General features: G+C 39.6%; 1 protein-coding gene across 19 annotated transcripts in view; it reads left to right on the plus strand.

Annotated features, from left to right (window-relative positions):
• ERC1 (ELKS/RAB6-interacting/CAST family member 1) overlaps window positions 1-12,254 on the plus strand; it is a 301,807-nt gene that overhangs the window by 281,033 nt on the left and 8,520 nt on the right. For 14 of the 19 annotated variants that reach the window (XR_011810085.1, XM_027463493.3, XM_072039666.1 and 11 more), the window contains one exon: window positions 1,713-1,901. Coding sequence is in view for 13 of the 19 variants with exons in the window: in XM_027463493.3 (XP_027319294.3) it covers window positions 1,713-1,901 (189 nt within the window). In the remaining 6 variants the exon portion in view is untranslated. Of the gene's footprint in view, window positions 1-1,712; window positions 1,902-12,254 lie in introns of those variants that run through there. The other 5 variants (XM_027463536.3, XM_027463548.3, XM_027463539.3 and 2 more) reach the window with 1 other exon arrangement.

Raw genomic sequence — 12,254 nt, forward strand, 5'->3', positions numbered from 1 at the left:
GTAAATTCACCAAGCAACCAAAGCTGATGGGTGCAATTGGTTAAAGACCATTGTACTTGGTGATGGAAGTGAAGTGTGACTGTGCTGATGTTACTAAAATATCCCTTCCTACTGCCCTATACAAGAGAGCAGTATTCTGCCCTGCTGCAGTTTGCAGTCTTGATACACCAAACCATATTTTTATACGTGTACATATCTGTAAACAGATGTTGCCCCAAGGCCACACATAGTGGTAAGGTTTATAACAGGGCATGCGAGCTTACTCTCTCTGCAGGTTTCTTGTCTGTCCCTTCAGCCTGGCTGCTGCTGGCTTGTCTTCGCTGCTGCCACCCTGATGTTCTGCTGTTGGCTGTCGAGCGCAGCTGGCTCTCTGCGGGACAAGGAGTTTGACATTAGTTAGCTGCTTAGCCACCGCTCTCAGATCCTCTCACTCTACAGAAATTAATCCATGTACAACAGTGTTAGAAACAAAATAAGTGAGCCCTGACAGCCTTATTAAAAGGGCTCGAAGCCAGGGTCTTTGTTGAAAGTGGTGCCAGCACCCTGTTTCTGTTGACTCAGAGATTATCTCACTCCTTATTCATTAGCGGGGTCAGAGGTGTCCTACTGAAAAGATATCCCCAGCCTGTTAGCAGAGAGCAGGTGCAGCCCCTGCCTGGGAACACAAAGACAAGTTGCCAGCACTGTAGCAAGGCTTTCCAGCTCTTGTAGCTGGCGCGCATCAGTGCTTATAGCTTCAACACCTCATTTTATGGAGTGGAGGCACAGTGCCTGCTTCTTCTTTAATTTTTGATCAGCTGCAAACCTTAGAGCCAAAGCTTTGTATACTGCACTTTTGAATATATGCCCATGAATACCTAGAACAATATGAAATAGTTTGGGTGGGGATATAGTGAGGGTTTCCACATATGTATTTATCCATTTGAACTCTATTTTTTAGTAAAGCAAATGAAAAATGGCTCTTCTGATAATTTTTGTGGGAACTGGATGATGCCAGGGCTTGCAATGAGCAACTAAGTTTAGATTCAGATTAGGTAATATATAATGAAATAAAATAGTACTTATTAGAGTTCTTTGATTTTATGTTTTTAGTCTGTTGTATAGAATCTGGCTTGCAATAGTAATTGAAAGTCATCACCTTTTCAAAACTAATAGAAGACTTTCTGGTTAAGATACATCTCTCCGTTTTCTACCATAGAGAGATGTTCATCTTAGAAACCAGCAACTTGACATCATTGGAAATTTCATTCTTTGGAACATGTTTAATGCATACTTATGTAACAGTGAAATGGTTGTTTTTAAAATGAGGGAGAATCTAAATTGCACTGGCTTTTACTGTTGACAGGCACCTTTTATCCAAAAAAATATATTTTCTTTAAAGAAGGGAGTGGAAATAGCTGACTGAGTGCTGCTGGATAATCAATAGACTTAATCCATTTAATTCATACTGTTTCATTTTTCACCCCGTATCATCATTATTTCATATATCAATAAGATGGCTGTCATCTTTCTCTGTTCCTGATGTCCTTCATTTCTTTCTGCCTCAGTGCTGGATGGTTATGCGACTATATGATAGGAATACTGTGGGGAGGGAGAGTGTTCAGGTTTCTTTCAGTATAAAGCTGAACAAGTATGTAACCTTGTCCTTGATCTTTTCCTTCATCATTGCTTGTGTCTCAGACAGTTCTTGACTACTTCTGTTCTTATTTCAGACAATTCAGCCCCTCTTAGAACTCGATCAGAATCGCAGCAAGTTGAAGTTATACATTGGACATCTGACAGCCCTCTGCCATGACCGTGACCCCCTGATTCTGCGTGGACTCACCCCACCTGCTTCCTACCACCTGGATGATGACCGGACAGCTTGGGAGAAAGAGCTGCAGAATATGTCCCAGGAGCAGGTGAGTTTGTCATCTGAAGATCTGAACAAAAGCCTGCAATGTTGGTGTAGGTCTTAGTGATGCACCACATCGAAACGTGAAATCATTCCTTAAGTCATGAAAACAGGTAGCAAAGACCCACTGTTCAGTTGGAGGAAGGAGCCAATGCTTTTTGAAATTGCCTTTAATATTTATTGTGGAATTTTATTTGCCTTTTTTCCCTCTTTGAGGACATATATTTACACACAAGGGAAATCTAACCCACTAACACAAGATACCACTTTTGCCACGTTTTACCTGTTAACAGATTTTAGCTGTACTTTATAACTTAACATAGTGATAGGGATCTTAAATCTTTTTTAGAGGACATTAATCATTTATATTTGAATTGGCACATTTTTATGAGTCACACACTTTACGTAAATATAACCAGTGTTACCATCTGCAATAGTATGTTCTATCAATACTTTTTTGTATTACCACCTTGCCCAGATACCTGAATTGAGATTTGGACCCATTGTGCTAAGTGCAACACACCCATGCACATGTGAACACACACACATACATACACACAGAGTGATTTCAGAAATCCAACACTGTATTTCCAGAAGTTTTGGAATACAGAACTGAAAGGGTTTAATAACAGCTTCTCTGATGAAGTCTCTACAGAGACTGTCAATCTAGCTATAATTCAGCTGCAGAAATAATCTTCCTTTCTCCCAACTCTAGTGATGTCTTGCCTTCCTTAATCCCTTCACTGGCAGTTTTTATCTCTTGTTTTCATACTATAATCCATCATTCTCCACAACCCTTTTTTCTCATTCCTTCCTATTTCAACACTTTAATTTTTAATTTTACTCCTATATTACAAACACATTAGTTAAATGAATATAAGAAGTTTGTACCAGAAATAGATGTGACTAATTTTATCCTATTGACCCTGACTTTGGATTGTAATTCCAATTCTTTTACTAAATTATTCACTTCCATGTATATGTATGTGTGTATATATATATATACATACACCACACCCAGTATGTAGATGAAATAGTGCAAGGCCAATGTAATTAAAAGGGGATTTGCAGGTCAGTGAACACTATCTTGAGTCTAACCTGAATACTTCAGCTCTGGTTTTCTTCTTCTGTGATGTTTAAGCGTGTTTCCTTCAATTCAAGGCTGTATTTTTATTCAAAAGTTTGAGACAGCAGCTCGGAAACTAAATTACAGGAAGCCAACAGGAGCACATCTAACAGTTCAGAAAGAAGAGCAGACCTCTAGAGATAAATATGCCTGTAACAGGACCTAGATGGTACAAGACAGTTGGTCTCTGTCTTTCTACCTGTCTTCATACATTTCCTTGATTCAACATGTGCTGTGTGCCTCACTCAATATCTACATTTGTCTCTATAGGCTTGGCACATTCCTTTTTCCAACAGACCCTGCTATCCCCTATGCACCAAGTCAGCATTTTTTTGTCTCTGGGATTTTGTACTCACTGATCCAGGATTAAAAGGTTTTCAGTATAATGCATGCCATCATCATATATTAAAGAGGTACAGCTTCTACATTATAGATCAAAACATGAGGCACATGATTTTGAATCACCGTGTCTTTCAGATTGAGATGAATTAATGAATGTAAAACCGGTATGGGAGGCCATCTCTGACAACAAAAAATAAAGGCTGTATGTGGACAAAGTTTGGATACACCTGAAATTGGCTAGTCTGCTATCTGTTTCAGTCTTTGAATATAAGACCTGTGTGGCTAGGTGATGTCTTCTATTAGGTCTGTTAGGAATTAGACTCAATGATCCTTGTAGGTCCCTTCTAACTTGGGACATTCTATGATTCTATAATCAAGAGGCATAGGTGAAGAAAATGGAAAAGGTTTTCTTTGGCAAGTCCTTCTGAATAAACAGTCTACCCAAAACAGTTATCTGTTTTTTTCCAGTTCTGTGTACTGGTCTAATAAAAGGTTATTTGAACTGTGCCAGTCTACTAGCAACATTTATGGGTTAACCAGTGAAGAAAGCATTCAAATGTAAATTGTGAGAAAAGAAATTATCTAAGTTGTCTTTAGATTTTTCTGTCCTCTCCCATTATTGCCTTAATTCTGCATTACTATTCCCCCAGTTGTTTAAAGTTACTATTCCATTTGTGATTGCCATACATCATTAATATTTGCTAAAATAAAATGTAGCAGTCTCTTCTGCTTTCCCATGCTCACTTAGATTGCATTTAACAAGCTTCAGTTGGAAAATACAAACTAATGATACATTTCAATTTACAAAACACATTTTTCATTTATCTTCTGTGGAGCCTTTCTGTTTCTAACTGCAGAATTTCCTTTGTGTTTAAAGTATTCCCATGGGAGGGAGGGGTAATTTCTCCAGATTTGCAGAAGCCCACGACAGAATACCCGTTTTGCATCTTTGGAATTTTAATGAGTTTTGTAAATGACTTCAAATCCAGTGCATTAAATTCTCTCCTGTCCCTTCTAATATGATCTGTAGATAATGCTTCACAAGCTTCAGTGGGAAAAAATTAATCCTCTTGAACGTTAAGAAGTGTTACCATAGTTAGGGAGGATACATTTAACTGAAAACCAATGACACTTAAGAGTGATGCCAATGTATCCACTTCTCACCAATTAGATTATATAGTATTTTTTTTTTCTTTTTTAACAAATAGCTGAGAATTCATTTTCATGCTGTTGCTTTTAGAGCTGTGATCTCCCACTCCAGCAACTATTATTGGTGAAGGTTGGTCCTGCTGTGTTTCAATAGTCAATACTCTTTAGATTGATGAGTTTCGTAGTCAATACTGTTTAGATTTTTCATACCTGCTGGGCAGACCTGGGTACAAATAGTAGGAGTTTTCTGTGGCTTCTTTTGGTAGGTAAAACCAGTGTATGAAGTAGATGGAAGATTTTCACTCTTCTAGCACATATGCAGTGACCCACGGAAACTAATGTACAAGTCATTGTTGGAAAAGCATCTGCCAGCGTCAACACCGTAGTTCAAAGGGGATTACGTTGCCACATAAATAATTTTGTGGATTCTCAAAGTTTGATTGATAATTGGTACCTTTCATGTATAATAGTTTCTTTATGATACCATTGAGTTCAACTGTATTCCTTAGTGACTTCAATTGATTTTAATCAAAATCTGGGACCAGAATGCTATATAATTGTTTGAATTAACTTTGTTGGCATTTTTTCAAAGACATTTTCTAAAGCTGCATTACTGTAGTAAAATTTTGGTGCACTTTTAATGAAGTCCTGAAGGCAGTATTTTATGAGTATATGGTATCTCAAAAACTAATCTAAACTGGGTATACGAGACTAAGTTGTGGGCAGTAGGGAATCTACGGTGCTTCGAACCATGTCGTTAAGTTATTCATGTGGTGGAAAATATTACTCTGAGTCAGTTCTGACCCAATATACCCAAACATTTTAGCCAGCACTGTTGCTGGAACTGTCCTCCTTTGACTAGTTCATGTCCTGTTCAACTTTTCTTATTAAAAAATTGGAGTTACCAGAAAGAAGGATGAATGTTCCAAATCTTGACACTGAGAAATAAAAATTCCATTCATTCATTATAAATAATTGCATTATCCTGGCAATTTCTATTAAATATAATATTTTCTTTCACTTTGCCCTAAACATATCATTATGTTAATATTCTTGGGCTCTGTAGAACTTCGACTACGTTTCACATTTCAGTGGGTTGCCTTGAAGTGAGGGATTTTGTTCCTATATGAAAGGAAATGACATTAAGAACGTAATGATATGTTCCACATTTTTATTTATAGTTCAGTTTTTGTTTTTTTTCTTATCTTTACAAAAGGGGAGAATGGAAAAGAAACAGGAACTTGCTGAAAACCATCATTTAAATATGTTGGGGCTTTGCTGCACTGTGGCTGGAAGGCAGCAGTGTGAGAAACTAAAAAGACAAATTAATACAGCAACCAGATAGACAACGGTATTTATTCCGTCAGTAGCTTAACCAATATAAAAAATGTTTCTCATCACTTCAAATCCAGCTGAAGGTCATTCTGAGGGGGATAAAATATATATATATCAGAAAAGGACTTGTCTGATTCAAATAATTTTCTTAGCCCTGCAAGTAGTAGGGGGTGGCATTTGCTCCCTAGCTCCCTGCCATCAGTGGCTCTTCCCAGCCATGTCTGACATATCCAGGCTTCATCCTGGCTATTCCTGCCCACCCCCAGGCACCACTTTTTCTGTACAATAGACCTCTTCCTGTTTCCCCAGAGGTGTTTCCAGCACCATTTGTATTGTCACCTGGGCATCAACAGCAGCCTGTAGGAGCTGGGCAGGCTTACTTCCATGAGATACTCTCTCAGGGGACACCTGCAATGGAAGGCAGTCTCACACCACTACTGGTCCAGTGTTGTACCATAACTTCGGCCATGAGCTGAGAGAGGGAAGCACTTTTGAAAAACTTCATTGTCATAGAAGAGCCCTTGTAGTAAAGCAACATTATCTCCTCTCCCCGTGTACAAGCTTCAGCCAAAGCACAGACTGTCTAGGGATTCCTGGTTACTAATCCTCTCCTGAGAAACTGGGAATTTCTCTTCTTGGCTGCTCAAAATAGAGGAAGGAAAAAGGTAATAATGTGACTTCACTGTATCAGTGAAAACCTGCTGCATCAGCTAACTAGTCATGGCTTAGTTCCAAGGAGCAGCATAATTTACATCGTACGTGACTCACATTTCGCTCTCATCAGAGTTAATGTTAAGCTTTTTGTACAGAAGGACACCAGACTGCATATACGTGGCTTTAAAAATCAGTTTTAAAATGGCATATATGCCTGCTGAATTTTTCAAGTATTAAACACACATTTTGTTATACAAACAATATCGTAAGTGGGATAAACTTAACTCTGTATTACAAACAGCTATTCTATAAACTTCCTGTATACTTCTTTGTTCAGAGTCGTCTCGTGTTCCTACTTCTGTATCATCTATGAGAAATTACTTATTTAGTTTCAGTAAAGAAATTACTCTGTGGTTTTGCATTGAGTAATTCCAAGTTACTACATTACTTCAGAGTTTATCCTGTGTTCCTTCTTGGACTGCTCTTCCATTAGCTTGTTATCTCCCCCACCTGATTTATGTCATTTATTTTTAATTTGTAATCCTATGGGAATGCATAATGTATGTTAAAGTTAAACAGCCCACTTCTGGTCTCTGTTAGAAATTAGAAGTAATAATTGCAACAATTTATACGCTGCTTTAAGTGCAAATGCATTTGCTGAGGTTAGCTGGGAAAATAATGGATACGGGAACTCTCTAAAATTATTACATTATGTAGCATCGTGAGCATTTATATTAAATTAATGTTTTGGGTGAGGATAAGAACTTGGAATCAGTGTCATAATTCTTAAATACTGATTGAAGTTACAAACACTATCCATAAGTTGATTCTGATATAACAGTGTCCGTTTTTATTTGTGCATGGAATTAGTATAATTAATGTTAATTGAGATATATACTGTCAGTCAATAACTCTAATTATTCATACATTGGAAAGAGATCTAAAGAGAAAAGCATTGCTTTCAGGATAAGGTCAAGTGTTCGGTGGGACAAGTGCCTAGAATGTTGTGTGGTCTCACTTCAAGCAGTTCCTGCAAGCAGATGGAGTGACAACCTCTGAGCTATTACCACATTTGTTTAAGGACAACTCACCTCTCCATGTGTTTTGTTATTAGTAACAGGTTCCGCTACTCCGTGCCTCTCTCAGATGCTGTGGTCCTCAAGGAGTTTTTCTGCAGCCTCCACTGGCATGAGACATCGCTAGGGGGTTGTGGTTTGCTTGCGTAGAGGGACAGCTGGGGAGGTCTGTGGGGTGTCCTTCATGCGTGAAGGTAACCACACGCAGGAGCAGCTGCGTCCTTGTGTTGCTTGTTGGCCTCACTGGGTTGAACAAAAACAAAATATTCCACAGAATTTTCTTTCTTGGAATATCTGTCAGAAATTTCCGAGCTAACAGGATTCTCCATCACTTCTTAATAAACAAAAGTCCTGAACTTCCTCTTAAAGAGAAATACGTAATGTGAAACAAGTAGGAAGAGTTCAAGCTCTGATTCTAAAATAAATGGATGCATGTAACTTAATTTCATTTAACAACCTGCTGCTTTGTCCTCTCCTCTGTTTTTAGCACTCGGGAGGTACAAAGCAAAAAAAAACAACAACAACAAAAACTGGACCCTAAGCCTTCTAAGCTTTTTAAAGCAGTAAGCAAGGACTTAAAAGAGTTTTCTTTCAGATTTGTCTTGTAGATAGGTGAGTTTCCCTGTCATGTGATTGCTGCTATCAGTCACTGCCTTGAATAAACCCGCAGAGTCCCCGTGGAGCCCTGCAGCCCCATTCACCAGCAGAGGAGGGAAGGGGTGAGGTTTAGGTACAGAATGAAGCGGGGATTACAGACTAATTGCAGTGCCTAGTCATCTTGCTGCACAAGAGCAAGCTGACATATAAGGTAATGTTTAACAACCGAAACCAGGGGAAGTTGCTGCCCAACTGCTTTTCACCATCCCAGTAAGATGCCAAACTGTGAGTGGCTATAGATGAAGGCAGAGGGGTTCACCTGTACCAGGTACGTGCAGTACAGCGGCGCCTTGCCCTCACCGGTAGCCCTGTGACACAGGCAAGCATTACTCTTTGTTACCTGCAAGGACAGGATTCACAGACAAACTTCTCCAGCCAAATGCAAAGTATAACTTACAAATACTTATTTCATTCCTTCTTCCCATTTATTTCTTTTGAAATTTCCTAACCTACCAAAGAAATAATATTTCTGCTATTTGCAAAGCTTGGAAATGCTCAGAAATGCAGGATAAATCACATGTACAGTTTTTCAAATATATGCCTCAGTATCCCTCAACAAATTCTTAAGGGTGTTTTTTTCTCAAAACAGGCGGTGAAATCTATTCAAATGTGTTTAGATATATTTAAAGCATATTTTTAAAGTTTACACGTTACTCTAAAAAGGCAAGCCAGAATGTTTGCCTCGAAATCTCATTTTAATTTTTAAATGAATATTTTTTAAATATTTTAATAAAAGATAAAAGAAAACATTTCCAGATAGAGAAAAAAAAATAAACAGAAACTTTTTGATATAGTTTTGAAAAAAAATGCTTAGCAGACTGGGATTTCTGTATTCCTAACCCATTCTTTGGGCCATTTTATAAGTCTAGCAAAGTTGAGAAATAAAGGGTAGTATATACACATAATTGGCTCTCATTACTCCAAACATTCGTATTTAGACTGATGTGTCTGGGAAGATGCAAAGGCTGTTGACGTTTGCCCCAGGTACACTGTAGTTTAACTTATTTTCAGACAAAGTGAAGGCTAAGATAAATCAGTTGAGTTTCTTTTTGTTGCTTACTTCTGTTACTTTAAGGTCTAACACTATTCTTCAGAGTAGCCATAGTCTGATACAAAGTCTGATGAACTTTGGGGAAAATGTGATTACAGATCCCAACATTGTAGCCTTATAGAAGCCCTGCACTTAATTTGCCTTTGTGCTTCTCTCTACAAACAATTCCTTTCCTACTTTCAGCTTTACTGCCCATAGCCACAACTCATCCACATGAGATACATTCTTTTATTTGCCTTTTTTTCATCAGTGTTTGTGCAGAATTATTGAGAGGGAAATAATGCGTTGCAGAGGGAATGTCCTCCGTATAAATAAATATAGCAGGGTCTTAGCTTAATGTTGCCTTGCATACATAATAGGGTAAGCAAAGGCCACTGGAGCTCTGCAAAACAGCACCGTGGTTCACCTAGTACACGGGTAAAACCATGGCATCGTATTTCTTAACTATGAACTTATTTTCCCTCTGAATGACAATTAATCTTTAAATAACTTCCAGAGAAGTACAAATGCAAGGTAATTTCATGGTGAATATATTTATTTATTTATTTTCACCAATGGAGTTTAACTATAAATGGCAAAGTATTCCTATCATGACTTGCTCTAAACCCAGGAAGGCAGCAGTGGTGAAAAGTGTCTGAATCTGTTGCAGGCTATCTGCAAGCTTACATCCCCCTGAGACACAGAAGGTCCCTTCTGTTCTTCTGTCCCTAGATAAAGCATAAATGCTATGAAGCACTTCAGGAGTCCTTGCTATCCCTTTCTTTCCAAGTCACCTATTTTTACTTGTCATCAACTAGGAAAGTGTATCTGACCTTCTCTTTTTATGTCATTTCTATGAGGCAGGTGTATGAGTCTTATATCCTGAGCTGAAAATACCAACTGAAAAAGACTGTTAACACTTCTTTATTTTCATAGAAAAATGGCATGGCACTTTTTATGTTTGCATTCACAACAAGAAAACCTAGGTAACCAGGAGAAGAGCTGATAGTAATAATTTTAAAGAAATTCTCTAAATTTTGGACTGCCAAACATCTAGGTGAATCAAGTTATACCACGGATGTTCCCCATTAAGAAGCTTGTCTGAATGAGGAGTGACGTATGCTGGTCACAGCTGTTTCTGAGAGGAATGATGTAAACAGAGATGACATAGATGATACAGAAATGCTGTACCAGCCACACAGTCAATTAAGATGACTTTGTTTAAGTAGAAATCTCATTATTAAACCTAGATGTTCTGAAGCTAGCAAACTTGATGCAAGGCTATCATTGCTATTTATTTCAAAGATGTTGCATCACAGACATCTGCGAGACAGCTGCACAGACTTTCTGTCTATGCTGATTTACAGAGTATTATTGCTTGCCTTCAGCATTCAGAGCAGTCTCCTCTTGATGGCCCACAACTTACTTTTTGAGAAAGTTTTCTTCATCTATTTTCTTCATCTGGTTAACTTTGCTACTTTTGTTTGATTGAATTTGATTTATTTCAGCCTTGGTGGGGGCTTATGCTGTTGGGCTTCTCTTGATTTTGTAAGGAATATTTGTATTATACATATGTCCACATAAATGAATTATGCAGCAAGAAACTGAGAAGTCACTGACTTTGCTGTGCTGCTTGGCTGAGGACAACAGCCAACAGGACTCCCCCTTGCCCACCAACCTCCTTTCACTTCTGAAGGTTAATCCCACCGAGGTACTTTTAAGTTGTGTTGATGTTGTACATTTTTTTGTCCTTTCTTGGGGTTTCACGTGGAAGATTTGGCTGGCGTACCTGGAGGACAGATCTCTGCTCAGAAGGTGGTGGTGGAGCATGGCCCATGGCGAGCCTGGGCTGTGCTTTCCCTGCTAACACTGCCCTCTCCTGGTCCTCTTCTGGTGACTTGAGAGCCCAGAACAGGCTCCTGCAAGGGGACGGATAAAGAAAAGGAGAATGACATCATTTGCTTCTTCTCCCATTGCCTTCTGTCTCCCCTAGCCTCCACGACCTTCCACCCTTCCGATGAATGGCACTGAAATCTTCACTTTGGCCCCAGAAGCCAAGGAAGCCGTGCCTCAGAGTCCCGTACTGAAACCAGCCCCATGAATTTCCCAGCAGTAGGTGGTTTGCAGGCTGCTGTTTCTGGGCCCACGTGAGCTGCTGGCGTTTCACTAGGCTGAGCAACCAGTGACTCGGGACGTAGCTCCTCAGACCGCATCTCCTGGCTTCTTACGTGCAGTGCCAGCTCTTTCAATCCTGCTTGCTGAGTGGACCTCTCCTAGGCTTAGCCACCCATTGCAGGTTTCCGACTAGCAGCTCTGCCAGGCTGCTGGAACCAGGCTAATCGCAGAACCGCAGCGTGCCGTTCCCGAGCCGTGCTGGGTTCCTGCTGGATTCCCTCCCCGCTCCCCCGAGAGCCCTCACGGAGCCCCACGTGCTCCCCTCCTGCTCGTTTCCCCCCTTCCCCGGCTCATGTCATTCTGTGGAGCAGGATCGGGTTGCTCTTGCATTGTGATTCTTGGCATCAGCCCCTCTCAGATTCATATAGCTGTGCCGTGAGTACGGCAGCCAGTAGGAACAAGGCACATAAGAGCACATTAAACTAACATTCAGCACGCAAAGCCCAAATAATTTACTATATGCTACCCTGCCTAGTAAAGGGAGTAGTAGAGCTGGACTGCCCTTTTAATTTCCTTTCTCTCACTTTTGTCTATAGAAGTGTATGCCATAGCTTCCCTAAAAAGCATTTGTATTTATTCTGCAGTCATTCTTAGGCTGTTTGGTTATACGCAGTATTTCTTGCAGGAACAGCGCTTTCCTTGATACCACCTCTAAGCAGAGACACGCTGTCCTATCTGAACAGAATTTTAGCTCTAGAAATAAAACCTTTCCCCCTGCATTGTGCTCTTACTGAGGTAAACTGATCTGTTGTCCTACCATCTGACCATTGTTCCTCATTAAAACCTCCAGCAATCAGTGTTACAGAAGTACAAAAT

The sequence above is a fragment of the Anas platyrhynchos genome, chromosome 1 (assembly GCF_047663525.1).
Source record: "Anas platyrhynchos isolate ZD024472 breed Pekin duck chromosome 1, IASCAAS_PekinDuck_T2T, whole genome shotgun sequence".
In the NCBI taxonomy this organism is placed as follows: domain Eukaryota; kingdom Metazoa; phylum Chordata; class Aves; order Anseriformes; family Anatidae; genus Anas; species Anas platyrhynchos.